A 27327-nucleotide genomic window follows, 5' to 3' on the forward strand; every position below is an offset into this window, starting at 1 on the left:
AGTCTAGAGGAAAGAGGCTCAGTTCCTGCCCTAAGAAAGGTAACAATTTTGATAGTGGTCAAAAGAGTGAAAACTCCAAAATGTTGGATGGTTTGGTTTCAGTAATGTTAGAATCCAACCCAGTTTAAACCAGCTCAAGTAAGCTGTTTTACAAAAATCACATTACATTTGTTGCCTTAATGTTAATTTTTTTTTTTTTGGGTGGGAGAGAATAACACTAGGTTTGATTCAGAATTTAACAAGTTCAGGTTTCTGATCTACAGTTGGGTTCAAGCCCTTGTTTACTATACTACAAATAAATGTCCATTTACTAGCCCATGGTGAGATCACAGAAGATCTGCAAAGAGAAGATATCCCTATGACCCGACATGTTCCTTAAAGGAGACAAAGGACCTACCACCACATTTAGAAGCGTGTATTTGCTAAAGGGTCAATGCAATGGGCACATGACTTACACCTTGCCCTCTCAAGCAATTAGCACCAAATGCTGGGTCTGAAATGAATCAGAGAACATTGGCTTCTCTCCACTCCCCATGCAATTATAGGAAAGGCCCCAGAAGCATGAGACCGAGCACGGAGCCAGTAATCAGGGCGATCACGTTCAATCTCGCCCAGCCTCAGGGTGCACTCGCCTGTACCAGGGCCCAGCACGAGCCCCTGCTGGGATGGACAGCTCTTGGAAGGAACAGGAGCCCTCCTCCTGCAGGGCCAGTCCATCTCCTACCTGGCAGAGGGGAGGAACATCCCCAAGCTTTACTTACTGGGAGATCTGCGTAGAAGTAGTGCTTTCTGTCAAATAAAGACTTCTTGTTTACAGTGCAGTTCAGGGCCAGGCCTGTCATCACGGCTGCCTCCACACATCTCTTGTTGAGAACCTACAGACACAGGACACAAGCTTCTTCTCAGATGCTCTGTCTGAACAAGCGTTTCTCCCATACACTGACATACACGAGGAAGCTTCCATTTGGTGGGCATTATCTCTGAGAGGACAGGTCAGGTTGGGGAGCCAATTCAACTCAACCGGCAATTTGGAAAACTTTAATCAATGAAAACCAAGTGTACAGGGGGTCTGGCTATATGCACTAAGTCACAGGCTGATTTATTTGCCAATATCCAGTCATCTTTTCCCACTCCTCAGCTCTCTCCTACCAAATGGAGGGAATTTTAAAAAGAAAGAGAATTCCCAGAAAGAACCTAAAATGATAACAATAACAACACATTTATATAGTGCTTTAAAATTTGCCCAAAACTCCATGGAGTTATCTTATTGGAAATAATGGAAAACTATTAATTCAGACACTATAAATTCTGGAATTAGTAATGACTCAAACTGGACTGTACCAAAGTTTACCTTTGTACAATCAATTAAGAAAGTTTCTGCTAAACAAAAATAGTGTAAATATTGTTACACTGGTTTTGTTTAGCAGATCCTTTTTTAATTGATTAACTGTAATATTGTTACAGAAAATCTATTTTAACCTACTTAAGAAAATAAGCCATTCTTTAGGGATCTTAGCATATTAACTGTTGGAATGAAACTAGATGCTACTAATTATAAATAAATATTATTAATTCATTAAAGCAAGCCCCCATAAACTCTACTGGGAATATTTTATAATATTTTTGAAAATAATAAAACTGCATTTTCTTTAAAAAAAAAAATACTATTTCAATGCCAATACTAAATTAATTCAACTTACCCTTCTCTCTTTTATCCAAGGATTCATTGTACTTGTATTTAGATATTTTGCAAACCAAGCACTGATTTTAAAATGGAGGACTTCTCATTGAAAACCTGGCTAGCAATTCCTCCACTGCACAGAAAATAAAAGGCTAAGGAGGTACTTTTCAAAAAAGCATAAAAGGCAATTACTCTGTGAAACTAATGTTAGATACTGACAACTCTGATGATTAGAATACAGCATGCTAAACACTTTAATTTATGGAGAGATAGTAATTAAGATTTATTAAGTAAAGATATGGCAGTAAAACAGGCCTTTGTCTTACTGCTAACCGTAAATTTGTCTCAAAGCATGAACTCCCTCTGATTCACATTTGTAGTAAAATTACGATACATATAAAATTTCCTTCTGGTAAATCAAGTTATTCCCCTACCTCCTTTTTCCCCACATCACACACCTCCCAACTTCCCTGAACCCTTCATTCTTATCCATAAGAGAATACAGAGATTGTTGCGTCATAACAGTAATGCAATGCGCCAATTTTCACTGCTTTGTTGAACTAGAAAGAAAGATGACTTAAATACAGCTGTTAGTCTCTTTTTCTTGAATTATACTCTAATTTAAATTCCCATTCCAAAAAAAAATAGAGTGTGGAACCCTAGAAAAACACACTGAAGGTGTGAAGGTGTGAAGTCTGTGAAGACTTCAGGATCAGAAAGAGTAAATAGTACATATTTTTAAATTTCAAAAGTGGAAAAAGCGGGCCACATTGCTTAAAATACTAGATCTGGAGTCTGGACAAGCTAGGATCTACTACTCACCTTTGTTTTGATCACAGGCAAATCAACTTAAGTGCTCTCAGACTCTCTGTCCTATTTTGTAAACTGGGAGGATCAGCACCTATATTCCCTTTGTCACTGTGTTGTTTTAAGTCTAATGAAATAATGTAGTCAAAATGAATGAACCTAAAAGCACCATCATCATCATCAACGGCATTCTATTTCAAATATCTAATTTGGATAGATCTTTAATATTCAGACTTTCTGGGAAGCAAAGGAATCATATGATAGAGAATCAGTTCTAGTTCTAAATAGAAAGAGGCCCTAATTAGTTGAAACACAATAGATACTGAAAATTACATATGATTTCAGTGTTCTAATATTTTCCCCTTGGTTGGAAAGCACTACTTCTTGCAATGATTAGTGGGCTCTCTCCCAAGTTTCAGACACCATATTTCTTAATGACTCAGGAAGCCTGTGACTACTTTATTTTCTTTTCCTCAGTGAAACAAATTTTCCCTAGATAATGTTGTTGTCTCCTTTCCTTATGGCTGAAGAAATCTCCCATAATCAGGTGGAAAAAACTGAGTCTAACAAGCAAAACAATTCATAAACCAACTAAGTGGGCCAATTTTCACTCCCACCCCACTGGGAAACCTTATTTTATCTCTGCACAACTTCTAATCTGTGCTGAAAACTATCTTTAAAATTAAATGTGGAAAATTTCTAGAACAGAGATACAGAAAATATGTAGGGAATAGGAGGAGGAAAAAAGCAAATGAAGATAAAGGAAAAATAACATTTATTTCTGATGAAATTTAGAAAGAAACAGCCATTAATATAGATACAAATGGCCTGCTTGTCTCCCTTTGCCCTGCTCCCAATCATTATAAAGCACTGGGTCTACAAGTTTGTTTTTTTTTTTTTTACATACACTGAAACTAGAACACAAAAACTAGCCTTAGGAGATGTGGCCCTCTATTTGGAACAGTCAAATCATTGAATGACCTGGCTTCAAACCTGACTCCGCACCTGGGCAGATAAGATGATCTGACAAACCGTTTCATGCTATTGAAATATGTACAGTGCTTAGACACAGTGATTTCACGTGTGAAAAGCTTTTCTCGCTAATGACCTTGCCGTGTTCTTCATTTCTGTTTATGGGGTAGACTGTTAGTTGTAAGTTGACAGCTCTGAGAACCGCCGAGAAGCTAGATTCAATAGGAAGCCAAGCATTTGTGGACTGAATCTCTGGAGTCTGTCCATCAACAGCACAGTAGAAAGAACGGGGCTGGGAGTTAGAAGGCTCATTCTCATTCTTCCTCTGCTACTAAACAATTGGGGGACTTACTTTGGAAAACTGTGTCAATTCTTTGGGTCTCAGTTTTCTCATCTGTAAAATGACCCCTAAAGTCGTGTCCAGTTCAAATGATTTATGAGTTGACTCAGCGATCAGCATAGAATGTTAGCTAGCAAAGTGTTGGCGGCTAGTGGCAGTGATAGGATTTAGGTGAGCAGTGATTGCATATTCAAGGAAAAGAAAATCCCAAAGAGTTCCGATATTCTAGTAAAAGTGCCTTCATTTGCTCAGTGTTCTCCTTCCCAAAAAGGTGTAGATAAGTAACCCCTCAGAAGTAACAGACCCTCAGGAGAGGGCTTTCCAGAGGATAGCTGGTTATAATCGTCCTTCCTTTTATGTATCCAATAGCAACTAAGGATTTTGCTGGAGGGTGCAGGAGAACTATGAAACCAATGAGGCGAGATCAAGCTTATGCTCAGTGAAAACCTCCTATTCAAATCCCCCAATACTCCCATATAGATGTTCTTCCCGCCCTGGAGTAGCTTGTTCCCTAACTGAAAAACTATTAGGAGCTTTCTTAAATGAAGAGCTCAAATAGGTAAATTTAGCTTTGAAAAATAAAAACAAAAAACCCAAATCCAGGATATTGAACATATATGTAAGAGGACTACTGCTCTGTTTAAACATCAGCCAACTGATGTCATTTTGTTGACTTTTACTTTAAAATCAGCTATGTGCCATAAACCCCATTTACAAAGCCCTTTCCTGGATTTTTGGATAGTTTAGGTCAAAGCAGGTACCTCCACGTGCAGAGTGAAGTAACCTGGAAATCAGAACAAGGGCATTCTCCTAGGCTTTACGTATTTGTATTTAAATATGTCATCAAAAATGTGAAATCACAAGCATGGAAAAAAAGAATGGTTTTCCCTCCAAAACCAGATTATTTTCCTTAACAGAAAAACAGATATTTTTCTAGCTTAGGAGACCTGTGTCTCCCCAAAAGGGTTTTGCTTCCATTAATTTATCCATTCTGTAATCAAATGGTATCAAGTCTGTTTCTCCTATCTTGGTGTTTCTTGAAGGACACTAACAATTTAAAATTGTAAACTAATTAACTGACAAATCTATTTGCTTAAGAACCAATTGTGTCTCCCTGCCTTCTTTATTAGAACAGGAATATTTACTAAAGTTACTGCTTCTCTCTCAACTAGTGACCACTCTGAGATTATTTACATTTGTTCTTTGATGGCTCAAAGTTCAGAACACGAGTATCCCAATTAAGGAGTTGAATCTTCCCTGCATGGAGGGTGAAACGCAGGAGATTAAGCAATGAGGCATCAAGACAGCTGACACTGATGAGCAAACAAAGGTTATGGGTAACTACAGGCATCTTAAATGTTTACAAGCAGCCATAAAGAAAGGATTCACTGTTATGTTTTGTTTGAAATGAACAATTAACAAATGTCGCAGACGGGAACACAGTCTGGATCCTTAAGCTCTGGACTGGGAATCAAAACGATTTTCCCATCCGTTGCTAAAGGTGTCCCTGACTTTCCAGTGGCCTTGGACAAACAAGCAAAACCTCAAGGTCTCTTCTTTTGTTAACCAGGCGAAGGCCTCCAAACTTTCTCCTGGGGGCATTATGGGTAACTGAGCCACAGATACTGATGAGTGTGAGGGAAGAGAAAGGGAATGGAAAAGGGGAAGGGGGAAGGAAAGGAAAAGGAAGAGGAAAAGAAAGAAGAGAAAGAGGAAAAAGCAGAGAAAGAGAAAGAAGAAAAGGGAAGGAAAAAAGAAGGAAAAAGGCAGGGGGAAGGGGAAGGGAAAAGATCACACTGCCTAGCTGTGTGACCCTGAACACATCACTTCACCCCATCTGCCACAATTTCCTCATCTGTAAAACGAGCTGGAGAAGACAGCCAACCACTGCAGCATCTGCCAGAAAAGCGCAGATGGGGTCACAGAGTCGGCCGAGCCTGGAATGCCTGTCCCAGTGACAGCGTACACTGCGTTCCTGCTTTGCATCAGTTCACACCCTCCCCCTTTTCTGCCCTCTTCAGACACGCTGTTCTTAGGAGGACCGGGAGTGCCATCAGGGCAGCCCACCTCCGCGTGTCCAGCTGTCCCCCAGAGGGCAGGGAGTTGTGGCTAGTCCCCCTGGGGGTCTCTGACGCTCACCGGTTTGCAGTCCTGGCACTCAAAGATAGGTATCTTGTCAGCCTCATCTCAGAGCCTCCCAAGCGAGGCAGAGCACTTGCTTTAGGCATGGCGGTGGGCCAGGCCAGCCTGCTCCCTCCCTTGGCACAGCCTCCTGGGGAATGACTTCTTCTTGTTTCCAGCTCTCAGGGGCCCTCTCTTCATTCCCTAGAAAGGACTGCACTAATGACTGAGGGGCATCTCAAGGGCAGAAAAAGAATAGGTCCATGACTTGTGCTGGATGAAGCTTTCTTTGTGCCTCTCCAAGTCCAGAAGGGCATGTCCCCAGAGGACTGGGACCTGGGGGTGGAGTTTTTAGCCTCTAACAATCCATAAATATTGTGTGCTAAGGTACTGGGGGTGACGGGTGTGGGACCTGGACAAGCAGAGGGAGCCCCCATACTAACAAAATCATGGGTGCAAAAGAAAGCACTTCCTAGGGGATAACCAGACAATTTCATAGCATCTTAGAAGTGGGGCAATCGAGGGCAACTTCCTCAATTTGCAGGAGGAGGCTTGCTGGAAGCCTCAGGCCTGGGGTTCCAAGCCCGGCACTTTCCCTCCCCCTTTTCCCTTCCCCATCAGGAAGGTCAATCTCCCTGACTCTAGGCCACCCTCTCTACATGACTCCCACAATGTGATCCTGCTCACATTATCTGGTCTATCTTGGCCTCCGTTTTCCCTCCTCTAAAATGAAGGGGTGGGAGGAGGCAGCCTCTGAGGTTCCTTCTGACCCTACATCTCTGCTCCTGCGATTGCAAGGATCAGCCCTGGCCCTAGAGAATGGAGGCAGGGATGGCGGAAGCAGAATTCTGTGTCTGTTGTCAGCCATGTTTCCAACCTTGGTTGGTTTTGTTTCTGACAAAAAGGGATGACAATTGATGGGATGTGGCGGTATGTCTAGCAATGACTGTGATATAAAAAGAGAAGATGTTGATAAAACTTATTTTAAAATTAAAAAAAGAATAAAAATCAAACCAGGAGATTATTTGCTGAAGTATAAAAATGTGACAGAAACAAACAAAAAGTGATATATTTAAAAAAAAAAAAAAGAGGCCAAAGATCAGAGCTCAAGAGGTTTAGAACCAGAAGGGGCCCAAGGTCATGGAGCCCAACCTCCCCATTCTACAGACGAGGAAACTGAGGCCCTTGGAATTTCAGCAATTTGCCCAAGGCCTTGGGGCTCTGTGGCCTGCTTCCTCATCATCTCACTGGTGGAGATTCCAGGCAGACTCCCAGACCCTGGCAAGCCTGGCAGAGGTTGCTCACATCCTACCTGGCAGGGAGCTACTGAGGCAGGAAGCAGAGAGTCAGCAAGCATTTCTCATGCCTTTGAGCATAGGATTCTGTAGCGCTTCCATATCTCATTTCAGTATCACAAGGAGGACAAAACTTTCAAAACCTCAAGCACAAGAAACCTGAGGGGGAGCCCTGCCTCCGGGTTTGGGGAAGCTGCTGCAAGGCTGCTGCAATTTTAAAAGTTCTGGCTCTGTCCAAGGGAGAAAATGATTTGAAGCTATATTTTTATTCTAGGCTCCTACAAATCACCAGGACAAAGCTTGAGTCATTTATAGAAGCTCCTCGGATCCTAGAATTACAAACAGCATCACTCTACCCCCCCTCCACAAAAGGCGGCTCCCCTAAACCCAGTAGTACCCTTTGGGGCTGTGGTTACACCCCACTGTCTGCACAGCTCCCCTTTGGCTTTTCTGCAGGGTTTCAGTGCAGGAGTAAACAGAATTCATTTAAAATAGGCAAGGTCTCTAACTGTGACACCATCTCTTCTAACAGTAGCTCACTGTTATTGCAGATGACATCTCACTCAAGTGCAAATTTGGGAGAAAGAAAACAGCATAAGGAGACAGAGAAGTTCACAAGAATAGACCTCCCCAAGTATAACGCTCCACTTTCATACGCCACAATGATCCTCCAGGGAGATGACTGATGCCTGGGGAAAACCTTCTATGACTGTGAAGGGAGTACTCCAGCTCCCAGATGATATGTGGGGGAGAGGAAGTATGGAGGGCAAGAGCAGGTCTCTGGGCCCATGGGATCTCTGGTCTCCTAAGCGAGGTGGAGGGAAGGTGGGGGTGGAAGAAGACAACATTCAGTTTCTCTTTCTTTCCCTCATCTACTAGATTTATCTGTTCTTTCCAGGCTTTTTCCTTTTTAGAATTTGCTTCAAAATGCTACAAATGCTGTGTTTTCATTGATGTGTCCAATGGTGCAGATAGCAATCTGTTCCTGCCACTGTGGTTCTTGAAGACGACCGTCCAAAATGCTGGGGAGGGTTGTTCTGTTCTCCTGACATCAAAAAAGAACTAGTGGAGTAGGCTAATAAGCTGCAATTTTGTTATAGTACAGTAAATTTACCTCCTTAAAATTTTTACAGTTCTATGGTTCTCTAATGTATGTGAGAAACAGTCTTGAAACCCAAAAGAACTGAATTCAAATTCCACCCGACACATAATTAGCTGTGTAACCTTAGACAAATCACTATGTTGTAGGTGCTGTCTGAGAGTATGTTGTAGAGAAGACACTGAATTGTATTGGCAGAGACAGTTTAATCACACATCTAGTCCCGGTCCCTATAATCTGCAACACTTCTGCTGCCTAAGTCTTCATTTGTGAAGCATCATAGCCCACTCATCACTACCAGAGCCTCTGAAGTACTCTTTGGGGGACTCTTTATGTCAGCCCTTTCAAGATGGCAGCAGCCCACAACTCAGAGCCATGCTATATCACTGGAAGTCTACTAGTGTTATGATGAGCCTCTCTTACCTGACTAAGGATCTCCCCCTTCAGTCCTGGGTCCTTGCAAAGCAAAAGGTAATATTATACTTAAGCCAGGGAGATGAGTAGTCTTACTGGGAATCCATCTAGCCTAGTATGCTAGAAATAAAGAAAGAAGATCTAGAAAAAAAGGAAAAGAGAAAAACCATCTAAAAAGTTAAAACTTAGGAAATGAGTAAAGGAAGGAATGGTTAGAAAGAAGCAAGGTAGAGTTAAACCCAATGACTTGTGGGATGGATAGCAGAGGTTTAATATTTGATTCTATTTCTTTCTAAATGCTGGCTGCTACCCTTAGGAAGGACAACAATAAGCTGAATGAGGAGCTAGCCCGGTGTCTCAGAGGGAAAGAATAAGACTGTCTTCAAGGATCTGAAAGGCTGTCACAGAGAAGAGTTTTTAGCTTTGTTCTTCATGGTCCCTGAGGGCAATGAGTGGAGGTGCCAAAACGCAAATATAATCTAGATACGAGGAAAAGCTTCCTAAATGGAGCTACTCCTGAGGTGAATGGATGTAAGGTTTTCAGGTAAAAGCTGAATAACCACTCCCATGTGTATCATACAAGGGAGTTGAACTCAAGGGCCAATTCTGACATGACGCTGAATGACAAGACTGTACCCCGAATTGGGATAAGGAAAAACAAGAGTAGGGTTTGTATATTTTAAACTGCTAAGATTTATTTAGTAACATTTCTCTTGGGTGATAAATTTAGGATTACTCTGTATTACACTACAATTCAAAAGGATGTCAAACTATTATAACCAGAACACTTAACAACATCTCATCCCCATCTGTTATCCTAGCTGCTAAGTTAAATCTAAGTAAGCAGACAGCCCCCTGTCTGGTAGCCAAAGGGAAATTGAGGCAATATATAAGACCCCTCAGACTATTAACATCAGCAGGTGATATCGATAATAAGCAAACTCTCATATAAGTTCATGCAATGATCTTTGTAAAGGGCTCCCTTCCAAGGATTACAGAGGAGCAGATTCTGCAAGGTGCAATTTTCCTGTGATGCCATTTAAAGAGACAAAATAAAGTAGATAGAATTCTATTTTCCTTTATATGCAGCTGTGGATCCAGAAGCATTTGCGTGCATGAGCAGAAATAGTATCAGGACTACCCACTGCTCCTATTGTGGGCCTAAGAATGCGGGGAGAAAAATTAAGTGGAACCTCTTCTCATGATTCTGGCTTATTCAGAACTACCAGTCCTGGTTTGCAACTATGATGTGCTATATTCTTTATGAAGGGAATCGATTCTAGAAATTCCTAGAAACAGATGATCCTGCTTGGCTCCTGTGGTCCAGGTTAGGAGAGGAGAAAATTAGTAAGACAGACAGGTAGAAGTTATAGGGAGGCAAATTTTGATCAAGCTAAGGAATAATTTCACAATGACGGGAGCTACCCAGTCATGTAATGGACTATTCTAGGAGGTAGTAAGTAAAAATCTAGGTCCATCATGGAAGTCTTCAAAATGAGCCTGGATGATTCCTTTTTGGGGGTCTTTTTGGAGGGACTGATGCTTCAGAAGAGAGAATGGCCTTCTAAGATGCCTTTAAACCCTGACATTTTGTTTGCCAAGAAATACTTCTCATTGCAAAATACTGTTTCACAAATTTCTCTCTGATGTTGGTCAATTTTCTTGGTCATATCAAGGAAAGACGAGCTCCACTTGGATGTAAATCTTTCTGCTTCTGATGGTTTCCAGACATTTCTGTCTGATTTTCCAGACAGAAATTTCTCATTTCCAAGGAGGGCAGCTAAGCTCCAATTTAATAAGCAGCAGCTAGATGGCAAGGTATAGTCAGGAAAACCTGAATTCAAATCCTGCTTCAAACACTAACTAGCTGTATGACCCTTCATTTCTCTGGGCCCTAGTTTATTCACCTATAAAACTAGTGGAGGAGGGGTTGAAGTCAGCAGTGATGAAGGTCCCATACACCTTTATACCAATGATCCTGTAATCCTAAGAAAGATATGTCTTAGACTCCCAGGGATCTGTAGGAGGGGGAGGGTAAAAGCTGGGAAGTCACTGGGCAAATGCTTTACTTACACAATCTTATTTCAATTTGGCGACAGCCCCAAGAGGTAGACACTACAGCATTCACAATCCCTATTTAATAGATGCAGACTCTGGGGGTCAGAAGTTCCATCATTTGTCCAAAGTCTCAAGCCTCCTAAATGTCAGAGGTCAACGACCAACTCGGTGTCTCCTGACTTCAAATCCCCTGGCAGTTTTTCCCTCCATAATAAATAAGCAGGAAGTAGCCCGAATCCCTCAGATTGGGGTTTCCTGCCTAGTAAATGCCATTGCCAGGATTTGAAGCTCATCCCCACCAGCTCAAAGAACAGCCATGCTATAGTATCCTATGTTGTCGGCATCCTACAATGGAAGTCACTCTGCTTTCTCTCTGCAATGTGGGGACTAGAGAGCTCCCAACTCCCGCTGCCCAGTATCCTCTTCTCGAGAGGGTTGCCAGCATCTTGAATGGAGGCAAGAGCATCTTTAGTAGATGGGGAAGGACATGAGATAGGAAAGGAGATGTAACATGCGGGAGGTTTGGAGCCCAGGCTGTGTAAGAGCTGGGGATAATTAAAAGCTGAAATAAGGAAAGACCAGGCTGGGAAGGCTGACTTCAACTTCCTAACAATCAGAAGTATTCAGGAATGAGAAAGGCAGCCTCGGGAGGCAGAGGGAGGGCTTCATGGAGAGGCCAGATGACCCTCCCGAGGGAGACTGCTGAAGTAGGGAGCTATCACAATAGGCGGTCATTGGCCTAATGACCCAAAGGTCATCCCTCCCTCCAGGAGTCTGTGGCTGGCACATACCAGCTTAGCTGGTCACCACCCAGCCGGAGGCAGCAGCTCCCAGGAAGCAGTACTTTAAGAGCCCCAGCGATGTCCAGCAAGGAGTCTGATGTGTCTTCCCTAGGAGACAGTGAGAGAATCCCAGCCCATGCTTCCTAAAAGCATTTAAGAGCCGAGAGGCATTCGGTCAAAGACATTTTACAGGATTTGATGCTGATAGGTACTGATAGGAGAGGTTTAGAAGCAATAATAATAATAAGCAATTATACAGTTTACATATTATGTTATATAAAGTTTGCAAAGTATAATGATGATGATGACGATGATAATTATATTAATCAACAGTTACACAATACTTACTACATTCCAGGCACTGTGCTAAGGGCTTTACAATTATAATTTCACTGAATCCTTATTATCCCAATTTTACAGATGAGCAAAAGAGATGGCAAGTGACGTTGCTAGAGTCACATAGTTGGTTAAGTGTCTGAATCAGAATCTGCACTCAGATTTTCCTGACCCAGGCCCAATGCTGTCTCTACTATACTACCCCACTATCTCAGAAAGAGAAAATAGAAGAAAATGGATTTTCTACATACATGCATTAATGTCCACACACATTATTAAGGACCTCATGAATCTACTTACAGGTAGAAAAAGATAATGACTGGGGTATCCTCTTACTCCAAAGAAAGTAGCTATGCAGGAGATAATTAGGGTGATTGTTGAGGCTAAAGGAAAACTTAAGAATAGACTATGCTTTAATGAGTCCTATGGGATAGGTTTCCAAAAAAAATCTTTGCAAGGGGAAATGTTTTCAATGGAAAATTGGCCAAAAGCTAATCCTAATCTGCATGTGAACAAGAGAGAAGACACATATATGTCTGGTTCTATATCTGCATTCAAACACAGATAAAGGCAAGCTGTCCATCCATCCATCTATCCACCTATCCATTCATCTTCTCTACAAATGTTTCCTTAAACACCTGATTTAGCTTCTGTCTTGAGATTAAAGAGAGTTTCCAGGTTTACAATGAGAATTAAATAAATACATAAGCAAGTATTTTTATCTGACAATTTTCCTTCCATAACAAAACTCAATAAACCACTAGCACCAGGTTTATTCACGATAGACAGAACAGTAGAAATGTGTTCTCCTTTATGTCAGCTTCATGTAAGAACATCCAGGTTTTCACAAAAGATAATTAGGAAGGGACTGGTCACTTTACAAAAAGAGCTACAATAAGATTTCTTTCAAGAACAAACACCACAGGAACATTTAAACCAGGGAATCATAGTCAGTGTCTGTAGACTTTTTTGAAATAGCTGAAGAACTGAATTTCAACATAATTGGCATCTTTTGTAATTCTATTTATTTTATATCATGCATTTAAAAATACGTGAAGGGGTACAAAAGCTTCATCAGATTGCTGAGGGGGTCTATGACATGTAACAAATAAAGAATCTCTGATTTAATTCCATCATAGTTTTCTTTTTTTACATCATAGTTTTCAAAAACATGTTTACTGCACAAAGCAAGGCGTAAGTGGGCAGTTTATAAATAGGCATAGTACTTGCTATCACCTGTTTCTTGCATTTCTAGCACAGTGGTATTGTGATTATGACAGAGATGTCTAAAATTTGTTGAGCTATTGGGGGGGGATGCTATAGAAAACCCCCAAACATTAACTTTAGTATCTTTCTAGCACAACCAAAGTAAACACCAGCCTTCCTTCCTTGATTAAGAAAGATCCAAAGTCTTGAATTATAAGGCTGTTTGTAAGACGGGAAACACCCTACCTCCTAACACACAAGGGCAAAAAATAAATATATAACTACTTTCCTCTCCTACACTGCAAGCAAGCAGAATTGATGGTTGCTGGGGATTTTTTTCCCCCTGCACAGATAAGAGCTTCTGGAGGAGGAAGACAAAGAGCAGAGGCACTAATTTCTAATTAATTTAACTGTGGAGCAGCCTGATTATCTGGAGGAGTTATCTATTGAGTACTGCCGACTTCCGGTGTGCTGAATCTGAGCTTTCCCAATAGGCAGCAGCAGAGCTCTCTCTCCCTTCCAATGCATCAAGGATTCGCACCCAGGAGAAAGAAATCATTTCAAAAAACAAAGCGAGCATGCATAAGAATTGGAAACAAGCTCCCTGCCTCACTGAAACCTCATCTTTTCTCACAATGTTTTCAATCCAAATAAAATATTCAACAAGTCAAGTATAGACTCTAATGATGGGCAAGCCAAAGGTTGTCTTCCCTTTCTTCTCTCACACACACAGAATGTTAAGGAGGGGGGAATCTTCAGTGAATATTAATAAATAGGGCATGACTATTGGCAAATTAATTAATTATGATCCTATTGGCAGGATAATTGTCTGTTAAATTAAGCAAAAGGCCTTGTGCTTTCATGACAGCTGTCACCATTTGAATGTACTGAGCAAGGCAGCCTGGCTTAGTGGACCTTGAGTCAGGAAAACTTGGATCTAAATTCTCTCTGATACTTAGCAGTTGGGTACTAACTGTGTGAAAAGATCATGCAACCATTCTAAGCCTCAGTTTATTTATTTGTAACAAGAATGGTGAGATTAAATGGCTTCTTTGGCTCTAAATCTCTAACCTTTGATCCCTGCCAAAAAGTGTCAAGGTGCTCAGTGCTGGTTTAAATGGAGACTTTTATGGGAGTGGGATGATGGGAGGGTTATTTCCAGCCTCATGATAAAAGAATGAGATTCCATAAAACTCTTAAAACTTAGGGGTAAGATTTATAGGGTTTTAAGAAAATCAAAACGTACATGAATGGAGAATCACACAAGAGATGGACAAAAATCGACCAGAAAGAGGCAGAGAAGACAGACACAGGAATGGAGATGGAGCCCAGACACAGTTCAACCTTCACCCCATCTCATGCCCATCTTGGGCGCACAGCAAAATACACACCTTATACACCAAGTAGTTATCGGCTGATTGATCGCAGGGTCTTTAAGGATGACACCAATTTCAATGCCATTGTTTGTGCAGCTACAGCTAGGAGTGAGATCACTTCTAGGGAGCCGGCCTGGCGAGGGGATTAAATTAATGGAGGACCCCAGGACCCAGGAGGACCCCCACCTGATCTCAGTCAAGCATCGAGCCCCCCAGTAAGAGATGCCAGATATTTCATAGCTTCTTAGAATCCCAGCTGTCAAAAGTCTCTTCTTCATCTCTTCTTAGCCAAGCTAAAATCACAATCTCTACCTTCCTCTCTAGGGTTGAAGTCCCAGCATGGAACACTGTCCCATTGGTAGGACTCCACCTGTATGTTGCCTTGGCTGATCAGTGCTAATGAAACCAAGATTATGGGTCTCATCCCCTTCTGCTTTATTCAGAGCAGAGCCTTGTATTTCTAACCTGCACCAGCTTCCTCAAAAAGGAAATTTTCGCTGGGTCACAAGATAGGGGGGGTGAGAGGGTGGAGAGCAATGAGAAGAGTGAGGATGGATCAATGAAAGTGCATCTTCATCACAAGTATACTGGTCTCCTTTGAGGTTACCATGTACTACCTTGCCTAATATAATGCTCAGTGCCTGAATAAGATTAGACATAAATTCTTCCTTTATTAAAGTCAGATGATTTTTAAGATTCTTTGAAAAGTCTAAACTTCTATGATACCATGACTTTCTTGTTCTGCTTGTGGTTCACTGTGACCCCTAATGTCTTCTGAATGTTCACACACATTAATCATTCTAACCTAGAGAGAGACTATTTTCTTGAAGTGAAGGTAATTTTCTCTTTTCTATATAATACGTTGTGCCTGAGCAAGTAGATTAGACATAAATTCTTCATCTGAAAAGGCAGCTCAACTCTAAGGTCCCTTGAAAAACCCAATCTATGACACCATAACTTTCTTGTTCAGCTTGAGGTTCACTATGACCTCTAACAGCTTTTCAATATTCATATACATTGATCATTCTAACCTAGAAAGAGAGAATATCTCCTTGGAGAAAGTAAGTTTCAGGATGTTAGACCAGGGAAAAGAAATTGTATAAGGGTAGGTTTTGAAGGGAGGAGGCCCTCTTATCTATACTTCAAACATTTCCACCTAGTCTACCTCATTCCCTTTCTTACTCCTTTGCCTTAATTATACCAACTCTCTGAGTTAGTGTATAGTATAGTATAGTATAGTATAGTATAGTTACATAGTTAAATTATAATCCTAGGATCTTAATAATTTAACTATGTAACTATACTATATACTATAGTATATACTATGTACTATATACTATATACTATAATCCTAGGATCTTAAAGCTATAAGAAGCCTTTGATATCATCATGTTCTTAACTGAACATCTTTGGTAATTGAAGTCTATAGACCTATTCTCAGAATGTTTTTTTAGAAACCAGTAGTCTTCCTCTTCCTTTAGCCATCCTAGGTAATCATTTAAAATAGTAAGATACTCATTTCATCTGGTGAACTATGAAAAACATTTAAGTCAAGAGGTTCAAAACCCCAAGTCCATTTTTAGGAGACTCATGAAAGTTTTTTAAGGATGGGCATATCCCCAAAAAGACAGTGAGTCCAGGTCAGCTAGCAGGACTAAATATAATTACTGGTCCAAAAATATTGCTGATTTTTTTTTTTCTGAGACAATTGGGGTTAAGCGACTTGCCCAGGGTCACACAGCTAGGATGAGTTAAGTGTCTGAGGCCAGATTTGTACTCAGGTCCTCCTGACTTCAGGGTGGGTGCTCCATCCATTGTGTCACCCAGTTGCCCCTATTGCTGAATTTTTAATGCATATGATCAAAAATACAGAACTTAAAGGGTTTTCTTATCATTGATTTTATTTAGGTTAACAAGACTCTTAAAATATGAAGGCATACTTATAGGACTCATGGCCAAATCAATCCATCCATAAATGCCCCTTGCCACATTGAGAAGATACTTACTAAAAAAGAGAAAATTGTTCCTAAAGACAGAGGAAGAGGTTGCTCAAAACTAAAAGATTTCCCAAAAGAAATTAAAAAACAAAAACATATGATATGACGGCAGTAAATATGACATTAGCATACAAATAAAAGTGAAATTTAACCATTTGTTACAGTAACTTAAAAAAATTAACCAATGATTATGAATTTTCAAAATATTTTTCAAAAAAATTTCACGAATCCCAGATTAAGAATCTTAGGCTTAGTCCAATCACTTTCACTTCACAGAAAGAATAAAATAAGACTTGGGGTGAATGTCTGCTGAACTTATGGTAGCACAAAAAATAAATAAATAAATAAAAAGGAAGCAAAGTGGGTGCCCATTGTTTGTCCTTCCTTCTCGAAGAACACCATGACATCAGGAAAGTGAAGCCACGAAATGTAAGGAAAATGAATCATTTATGTGAGGGGCTGGGCAACACCACCTGCCTTCCTCATCAGGATATGGCCAGAAAAACTGTGGTATATGAATGAAGTGGAAGTTTCTTGTGCTAGGAAGAAATGATGAAAACCAGGAATTCAGAGAAACATGGGAAGATTTATATGAAAGAATGAAATAAGGAGAATTAGAAGAACAATCTACACAAATGACTACAGTGACTTGTGTGGTTACTAGATTGGATGTTTTGGTTTAACTGGATTTCTTTGTTATAACTGAGGGTTCAGTTTGGGTGTGTAGTAAGGCAAGATTTCCAGAAATATAATATTAAAACAAAAGGCATTAAAAGTTTTTTTTTAAATTTAACAAATGGTTAAATGACTTACAATGAGTCACATGGCCTAATTACTGTCAGTTTCTTGGCTCCCCATCCAGTATTATTTCTATTTTACCATAATGATCACTTTAGTTCCATGGCAATAAAATATCTTTTTATAGTCCTAGTGCTTAGCCCAATAAATAATGTTCAAGGAATGTTCTTAGGGACTGAACAGTACTTTGAGTATTAATGATGATTTATTTGCATAGATCTAGATCTCTGTGACCTTTTTGTCCCATCATAAACACACACACACACAGACATACATTCCCCTAACATGATTTATAGACTCAAAAGCAGATTCCTCCTACTCGAGATGCTTCATAGCAACAAAATTTTGATAATTCATAATCTGATTTGCTATAAGCAGTTTCCTGACTCTAAGGTTATTCTTGTTCCAAAAAGGAGCCTCACTCTACATTGACCATAAAGTCAAATGACAGATGTTATCTTATACTTAACACTATATCACCACTGTCTTTTAAATCAAGCATGAAAAAAAGGATAGTATAATAAACATCATGAGACTGAAGTTGTTTTGTTCTGACAGAAAGCTGCAACGATTGTCAACAGCTCACATGTGGAAACTTGCTCGCTTTCATACAGGCACATCTATCTGCAAAGAGGCAGATCAGCCCTGACCGAGAAAGAAAAGCTTAGGGCTATTCATTAGGCTCCTTGGCTCTGACTTCAGAGAAAGGAGGATAAACAAATCTCTAACCAAACCAAACAAAGCTAGTTCTTTAGTTTAGAAAATGAGGGAAGTGAGCAGAGAGTAATCTGCCCCCTACTCTTTTCCAAGAGATTGATCCATCCAAAGTATCCATCAGCAAGGCTGTATTGAGAAGTATTCCATGGTAATGAGCCAAGCTTTAAAGAACAGTAAAAAAGAATGTGTGTATGTGCGCGTGTGTGGGCACATGTGATGGAAATAGGTCAAGAACACAGGAACACCAATTCACATTCATCCTGAATCTCTGGAGTTGACCCTGGGGTGTCACCTTGAGCTATCAGCAGCTGGCCAACGAATGAAGCAGACGGTCAGGAGAGAACAGAGGCTGGCTCAGGCCACAGAATATACTTAATTGTCCTTCTACTCCATCATCCACAACTCAATAAGAAGTAGGATTCTTATTTTTATCTATAACCCTCAGGTGAAACTTTGTGTCAATGCTACTTTCAATGTTCATTTTAACCATATTTTTCCTAAGTGAAGGTAGTAAGACTGTGTAGCAAGTGGTACCCAGTGAGATTTGCCTCAGGTTCCACACACTTGTAGAGATGGCCCCGTAAAACCCATTGGATCTGGCTGGTTTTGATTTATTTAAGCAAAGCACTTATCTTCATACTAATCATGTGATTCTCTCCCTCCCTCTTTTCTTTAAAACTTGGCTTGCTATCAATAAAATACACCTTGATATGCTTTTGTGCTGGATACTTTAGAACAGGCTCTTAGAAAAATTTACATCTGCCAGAGTTTTCCTGGTTGTTTCAAATATTAGACTAAAGACATGTAAAACTATTGCAATGAATTCTATTTTTTATTTTTATAATTATTTATTCAGCTTTTATCTGAATTTTTTTTTTTAACCTGGACAGATTTCTTTTAGGTCTGGGCTTGTGCCAGTTTGCACAGCTGTTAAAGCATACAGTGGAGGATGGTTACTGAACAAAATACTGTATTTCTCCTCATATCTAACCTGTTGTAGTGAAGTCTATAATTTTCACATTAATTGATGATATATATAATGATTATACTATCTAGATTTGTTGGAGTATCTGTACTTTGGAGTGGAAAGTCGCAGTCAAAGTGATGAGATTCCCTGACATGCTAACCAATCCCTATGCTTGTAACTGCCAAATAAACCAAACCCAGGTGCCTTGCTGCTGCTTTAGGCTATGCTAAGCCCAATTCAGTGCCCTGTAGAATAAGCACAAGACTCAATAACCCTAACAACTTTTAGACTGTTCTCACAACACCCCAAAATGCTTGTGTTGTGATCCAGCTGTGGACTTGGAGACTGTTTACTCAAATCCCAAGAATGTCTATGTTGGGTCTGGCCACTGGTGGTTTTCATGCCTAAAAAGCCATAAATCCCTGCCATAAACAAGTGAATACCTTTCTTTGGAAAGAAGACTTAGCTCACAAGCTGTTTTTCCCCTCACCTTGATATTAAACTTTTGTTTGATTCCTGACTCTCCCGTCTCCTGCTCTGTTCGGCTGCTGCTATCAATAGGTTACGGTCAAATTCAGTCTGGTTGACATCGGTGTTAGAAGTGGGGATGGACACGGAACCAGACCACTGGATCTCCAGTATTAGTAGGAATGGACAAGGTGCCACCAGAGATCTCTTTCTTTGGAGTCCAACCTACCTCATCTGGTGAGTGCTCTGCCCTTGTCCCTGCTGCAGTCCTCTAAGTTCCTGCCTTGGAAGAGCCTGCCATTCTTTGTGAGGAAAATCTTGCCCTGATTTATCTGGGCTCACTCTGGTAGGGATAGCCTTTTCTGAAACTGTGCGCCTCTGTCAATAGCCTCTCTGAGGGCCTCTGTACGGAGCGTAACGGTGAGCTGCGTGAGAACTGTTTGCATCTGTCTTGTTGTTTTGCCTGTGTCTTTGTAAATGCAAAATGTGTGTCATGTTTGTGCTGCTTGTAGATACTGTTACCTTGAAAAATTTAAAAGGTAGTTGGCCAGAAAAACTTCTAAGTTTTCTGTAGTTCTAAGTAGAACACTGGGAAAAATGAATGAACTTTGATACTTGGAGCAGTTGTCCCAGTAAGCAGAACTTGCTCCCACTTTAGGCTTTCCAAGGGAAATTAGGTTATAAGGAAAAAAAAAAACCTTATAACTTTTTTCCCTGTCATTTCACCTTGGTCATGCTGGAATTATAAAAAGAAAGTCAGGCAATCAAAGTTTGTAGAAATTCTAAAGATAATTTGGAGAGTAATCATTTTAAGATTGCAAAGGAAAATTCCTGGGATTTGGGGGGCAATTCTGAGAACTTACTCCCTTCCAAAATACCTTAGTAAGTTTTGGTTTACCACTCGATAGAATTTGTTTTAAGGAAAAATAAGAACTAAATTTTATGAAAGTTAAAAGTAAATGGCATTTCCCCTTGAAGACAGTTTCACTGTTTAATAGGTTTAAAATGTTAAAGGTAATAAGATTAATGATCTTTATATGACATAATTTGGAAATACAATTGATGTTATCTGAAGTTTTGTTTCACGTTTTAAGTACATTATATTGTTTGTGTTATTGTTGTATTTCAAAATTCTCTTATATTGTGAAATTAGAGAGATTATCAATAACAACAGAAATGCTGTTAGACAAAACATTTTAATCTGGATGCTGGTATGCATGCATTGGACTTTTAAAAAGACATGATAAAAATAGATATCTGAAAACTTAAATATTTAATGATGTGAATAAATATTTAATGAGGTTTATTTTGTTGTAATAATATATTAATATATAACATTCACATGTAATGTATAACAGCAAATTGAAAATTTTGGCTATTATAAAGTGTATAAGGTGCTTTAAAAATGCTGCAGCATATTTATAATAAGTCAACTATGAGGTATTTGTTGTATGTTTGAAGACCCAGAATATGAATTGTTTTACTTATATAAGTAAAAGGTTAGTGAAATTTTTCTATTTAAGGGAAAAATTCTTGGGATTTTAATTTACTAATTTGAGCTTTGATTATAGGGATAGTTGTCTGAATTGTCATGAAACCAACAGTAGAATGTTGTAGAATAATGGCACAAGCTGCAGTCTGTGAATTACTAAAAGTAGATGTCTCTATCGGGGAAAAGTTTTGGGGATGATATTGTTACAATCTAAGGTAAGATCCTTATGACTTTATTTCCCCATGATTTTATTTCTTTTCTGAAAAGGAAATTTCCTTACTTTGTTAATCCTGAGCTTTACTTTTAAAACTCTGTGACTACATGATTGGCTGTCAAATGTGAATCATAGGATGATGTATGACATTGTTGCAACTGTGCCTTTCTTTTTCCTTTTATAGCAAATTCTATAATCAAGAAGTTTTATTAAGTACAATACTAAATCTTTTAAATAACAGATTGATACTGGAACATCTGAGTTACTATAATAGGATGCAATTCTCACAACCAAGTTGTGGCTGTGTACTTCTAGATCGGTTGAAAAAGCCCTCACTCCTGAATGGACAGCAGAAACCTCTGGGGACCTCAAATTCATTTAGTATGGACCCAGAAGCAGCCAACATCATATGAGACACCTGTCTCAAAATTCTGGATGAGGGATGAGTGTGTCCTCCTCCTTTCTGTTATGTGCCTAATTACTAAGGGCTTGATTTAAGTATGTTTTGGCATTTCTTCCTCTTCATTTTACCCCTTCCCCATCTTCTGTTTGAAAGCAAACAATGGCTAGTAATGACATCTGAGACACACTTACCCTGATGGGTCCCCTTGAGGAGCTAACCATCTGGGCAACATCTTATCCTGGCCTAGCTGATCTCTCGTGGCATTTGGTTGATTATTTTATTGGCCAATAGGATAGGGCTTCTTTCAGACCCCCTCCCCTTGGCCAAAAAGAGGAAATGTCAAAATATTGGTAGATACCCTGTTTTCCAAAGCTAAGGCACAGCAAGCAAACTGTGTCCTGAGTTTGTCACAACATCAATAGATTGTGTTCACCCTCCGGCAAAAAGCACCTAATTATTGTATTCCACTGATCAGAACCAGGTGATCTCTAAGGTTGGCCAAGCACTGAACAAGCTTCGACAAATACACATATTCTGGTCACAAAACCCTATTAACTGTTGCTGTTACCCCTCATTGTCACAGCTACAGATCACTGCACAGCCATTGGAATAAGTATGGAGATCTTCCCACAGCATCTCAGTTCCCTCACTAGGAACAGGGCCCCAGTACATGTGATTATTCTGCCTCTTTCAAGATGTGTCATCCACAGGCTGGTCTGGTCCAGGTGATAACCTTTAATTAACCACATGTCCTTGAAGAGGCCACTTTAGTTCTCTACACTTTAGTTTCCTTAGCTACAAAATAAGAAATTTTGGACTATATAAACTCTAGCATTCTTTCCAGCTCAATCACTGAGTTTTCTTCAAATTCAAAGCTAGTAAATAATTTTGAGTGACTATACATATAGAAGGGAACTGGCTTTCTTTTTTAAAATGGGCATCATCTCAATTTCACATACTAGAATCATTACTGACCTATCATTCCACAAGCACAAGAAAAGTCTTAAATGTTTAGAACAGTACTCAAATATCTTTAATTTTATTCATGCTTTTTAGGATAAATAAATTACTTACCGGCAATGTTCCGGGTAGGGAAGCATCAAAAAAAGAAACCAACGAATTAGGGGGTGCTAAAAAGGTAACTTGAGATCCAGAGAAGAGTTTTGAATTGGAAGAGATCTGGGTATGAATTTCCAGACCCACCACAGCTGCCCATTCATGTGCACTAAAAAAAAAAAAATAATAATAATAATAAGTAGATTTCTCTCTGTGCAGAAACATCTGAGACCACCAAAACATTAATTTCCTACTAGTATTTTAACTTAGTAAAAACTTTATATCCTTGCATATAAAACTGCATTCTATTTTACTGGTGACTAAATCAAAATTAATCTATAATGAAAATCTTACAACAGTTCTGGGGGAATAAAATTTTTTTTATTACTTATCATTAGAGAAAGGCCCACTGTACAAACAGGAGGGTGATAGGAGAAAAGAACAATTTGGCATCTTGAAGCAATTCAGAAATGGATTCTAGGTGTCAACTGCTTAGCTGACTCTTCAGCCAGGAAGAAAGTAGCATTTTCTAAATTAACTGCACACTTGTAAACTGAGGAAGGCAGAGCTAGGGAACAAAATTTAGAACTAACACAACCATCAACTACCATCCTAGTAGTAATACAGGAACAATTAAAAATTTGTGTCACAAAAAAAGAAAGACAATTCCTGATTGTTTTATGGATTCACCTTTGTAAGTCTTATAAATGTAACTGCTAACTGCAATAGAATGCATAATTTACTCTGAAATCAATGTCCCCACAGAATATAGGAATATTTGGTAATTTCATCTGTGTGAAGAGCTCTCTTTGCGGGAACTCCCTTTGCTCATTGTTTGTTCTAGTAGATAGTTCTAGTAGTGAGCTTATGTGAAAAGCACAGGTTACATGATTTGCTCAGGGTCAAAGTTAGTAGGTGGCTGAGATGGGATCTAATCTTAACTCCAAAACTGGGCTCCATCATGCTAGGCTGGCTGCTCTGACACATAGAATATGACAAATTCTTTTCTACTCAAATATTTTCTTTTGCCGAAATCTAATCAGATGTTTTCAGGTTATTCTTTCAAACCTGACGGTTATCAAAATTTAAATATCCTAACAATCTCCTTATCTGGGACACTTTTATCTCTAGCTCAATATTCATCACTTTGGAATCAGAGGCAAACTGGAGAAGTTCCAGTGTGCCATTTTACAAAATCTCTCCATACTGTCAAGACCTGTCTAGTCTTCAAAATGTAACTTAAGTGAATTATCTAGATCTTTATATGCAATCCATTCATATATATCACATAAGTCTTTGGTCAGTCTGATTATCTATAAAATGAGTATTGAGCTAGAAGATCTGTATGGTCCCTTTCTAAGACATGTTCAAATTTTAAAAACTATTTTTAGATTGAGTTGCACAGCCAATAGGTATGAGAAATTATAGTTGACTGGTCAGAAATTTCCATGTTCGCTGTAACATCCTCCTTATCTTTTGAACAATTTCATCACTCTGGAGAAGAGCAAATGTACTTTTCACTTCCAATGAGTTACCATCATGTAAGAAAAGAACAGAAACTGAAAGTCTGTTCTAATTCTATCTTCCTGAGAGCATACTGATTCAGTTCCTCCATTTAGAAAGCTCAGGCAGAAACTGAACAATTTTAATAGTTCACATTTACACGCATATGTTATTTGATCCTCAAAACAAGTTGGTGAAGAAGGCAAAGAAGTCATTCTAGTTTCTACTCTGCAGGAATGGAAACTAAGGTATGGAGAGATTAATTTATTTAATCAAGGTCATAGCTCTAGTAAAGAGCAGAAGACTCAAACTCAGGTCTTGTGACCCCAAGGGGAAATAAGATAAGGAATTCAGTCTTACTATAACTTATTGTTTTAGATGAAGCAAGAAAACAGTCTCATCTCCAATGAGCTAATAATAACTGTAATCTCTCCATTCCTCAGGCAACCCTTTAAAGTTGTCAATTGCCGAGCAGGTATAAATGAGCATTGGTAAAGGGAATTTCCCCACTGGAAGATCCTCTATCAATGGAATCATAGGTGTAATACTAATAATAATACTAATAAATACTTTTATTACTAATACTAATTAAATACTAATTAATATCTTTATTACTAATAATACTAATAAAAATCTTACAAGGTACACGAAACACAAAAGTTCCCTTACATATGATCAAAATTTATAATCAAAGACTATCTTTTTCAGTGAGAATTCATGGCACAAATGAATGAGAACTGGATTTGAAAACAGAGAACTCTAATTTCTGGTTTTGTCACTTACTCCCTAGATCACTTTAGGCAACATATTTAATCTGTCTGGACCTCAGCTGCCTTATCTGAAAAAAGAGGGGACCTACCTCCTAGGTCACTTCCAGTTATGAATCTTTCATTCTATGATCTAGTACAGCAGTTCTTAATTTTTTCCTCAAGTAAGTGTGAACTCCCCCTACTTTTAATATTAAAAAAATCTCACAGCCCCATATAATATTGATACTTACTGAGAAGATACATAATTAAAAAAAAGAAACTATGAAGTTAACAATGTTGCTTTCTCCCCCCAGGCAATTGGGGTTAAGTGACTTGCCCAGGGTCACACAGTCTGAGGCCAAATTTGAGCTCAAGTCCTCCTGACTTCAGGACTGGTGCTCTATCTACTGCATCTCCCAGCGCCCCTGTTAACTATGTTTTTAAATGTATTTGTATTTTATTAATCATAAGGGCATCTATAAATTTGAAAAACACTAATATTCATATTTGGGACCTTATTCAGTTTACATTAGGCATCTTTACTCCTCTTTGGATTCATTTATATCTATAAATATATATATATATATATATAAATATAAAATATATAAATAAATATCCTTGACTCCTGGCCTGAGGCCCATAGTTTGGGAATCTCTTGGGAATCCTTTCAATAAATAGGGAAGTAGCAGAGGCAAAACTAACTTGCCCATGATCACAAAGTGACCAAGCGCAGCAGTCCAACCATTTCTTCTCTGCTCTTAACCCCGAGAGGATAATTTCCAGAGCAACTCCTCTGGTCACTAGAACACATCTAACTCAGTGACGCTCATTGTGATTCGGTGATTTTTCGAAGCTAAGTCAAAGTGAGTTTGATGCCACTTTTTACGTCCCGCACAGCACTATACAGTAGGTGACCGATCAGTGATCTGATTCTGGAAGAACGCCGGGGTTGGCATCGGGGGACCGGTTTCAGAATCCTCGCGCTCTGCAGGTCACCCGCACAACTCCGGGGGGGCTACCTCAGCTAAGCTCCCGTACTCAGCGGGCGGGGCTCGCTCGCTCGCTCTAGCCCAGTGGCCAGCGCAGAGTAGGTGAGGGATGGATACTTGGAGGCCGGCAAACTCGGCACCACTCTATTCCATCTCTCTGGAAATGGGTGACTTAGGTTTATTTCTAAGTTTCTTCCACACCTGACTCTAAATCGGCCGGCTCCGGTCTCCGGGCTTCTCCTACCACAGACATAGGAGGACCAAGCCCCTCTTCCCGCTAGTCTCTCCCCTCCCCCACGCAAACGACGCCGACGTTTGGGGACCCCAGAATCCCCCCGCTTTGACCGCCTCTCCCACGCCGGCCGCTACGGGGGGAAGGGCTGCGGCGCCGGCCCCGCCTCCTTCGCCTTCCCGCGCTCCCCTCGCTCTCGGACCCCCGTCCGGAGCAGGAGTTTTAGAGCCCGGCGGCGGCGGCGGCCCTCACCCCTCCCCCCACCCCAGCGTGCGGGCAGCGCGGCTTCTGTACCCCGGCCTCGGCTCCCGCGCCGCCGCGGAGCTCCGCCTGCTCCCCCGGCCCGACACAGACTCGGCAAAAAGCGCTCTGGTGCGGCGCGGACCGACGCCGAGGGACCAGCAGCGAACGGCCCGTGCGCCTCGCAGCACGGGCGCCGCCATCGCGCCTCCCAGGCTGAGTCAGGTGACCGTTGTTCGGGCGCGGCCGCTAGGCTTCCTGGGAAGTGTAGTTGCGTAGTTCCGGAAGTTTGGAGGCAGGCGGCCGCGGCTCTCGAGGGGAAACTACCACTCCCGTCGGTCATTGCGGGGCGGAGGGAAACCGAAGACGGGTAGGGGTGGAGGAAAGAGGCGGGAAGAAGGGAGGAGCCTGTGGTGAAGCCTGGCCCACTAAGCTAATGAAAGTTCCCAGACAAAAGTAACTCAATTCCTTCAGATTCACTTCACTCTTGGCTTGTCCCAGCCATTGTGCAAAAAAAGTGCCCTGGAGGCTGAGTTGTCCATATGGGCAAGGTCAGGACTTCCGGGTCCTTACCACCTTCTGGAAATTTCCAGGGAGTACTAGGGGGTTCTAGGGACAGCATTTATTTGTTGGGGTCCTTCCGTCCCCAGAGGAGACGTTACCAAGTGAAGTCCTATGACTAGTTGGGCACAAATAGGAACACCTGTAGTGGAAACCCCGCACACGCTTCTTTTCAGCTGCCGCAATTCTGCTTTGCTCCCAGAGCCCCTGCGCAGGGTTTCTGCGCAAGCATCTCCCAGGGCTCGCAATCGGTTCCAACGTTCGCAGCCACCCTGCGAGTGTCCTCTTGGTTCTTCTGATCTTGTATGAATTGGATGAATTCTCTACAAAAGAGTCTTCTGGGTAACTGGCACTCGGGCCGAGGCCCGCGGGCTCCTCCTCCGCAACAGAGCCCCACAAAGACCTCAGGGTCTGCTATCCTACCGGGCCAGGGAATCGTCAGAACCTGCCCCAC

The 27327-nt window shown here is 40.6% G+C and overlaps 1 protein-coding gene across 2 annotated transcripts in view; it reads right to left on the minus strand.

The window, feature by feature from the left end:
- GATB (glutamyl-tRNA amidotransferase subunit B) overlaps positions 1-26557 on the minus strand; it is a 104283-nt gene extending 77726 nt beyond the window's left edge. The window contains exons 1-3 of one of the 2 annotated variants that reach the window (XM_012552170.3): positions 26367-26557; positions 22618-22768; positions 762-875 (exon numbers count right to left, since the gene is read on the minus strand). In XM_012552170.3, coding sequence (XP_012407624.1) covers positions 762-875; positions 22618-22768; positions 26367-26515 — 414 coding nt within the window. In that variant the 5' untranslated portion in view covers positions 26516-26557. The remainder of the gene's footprint in view (positions 1-761; positions 876-22617; positions 22769-26366) is intronic. The other variant, XM_031942869.1, reaches the window with a different exon arrangement.
- Positions 26558-27327: the final 770 nt, after the last annotated feature.

Source organism: Sarcophilus harrisii, chromosome 6 (genome assembly GCF_902635505.1).
Source record: "Sarcophilus harrisii chromosome 6, mSarHar1.11, whole genome shotgun sequence".
Taxonomy (NCBI): Eukaryota; Metazoa; Chordata; class Mammalia; order Dasyuromorphia; family Dasyuridae; genus Sarcophilus; species Sarcophilus harrisii.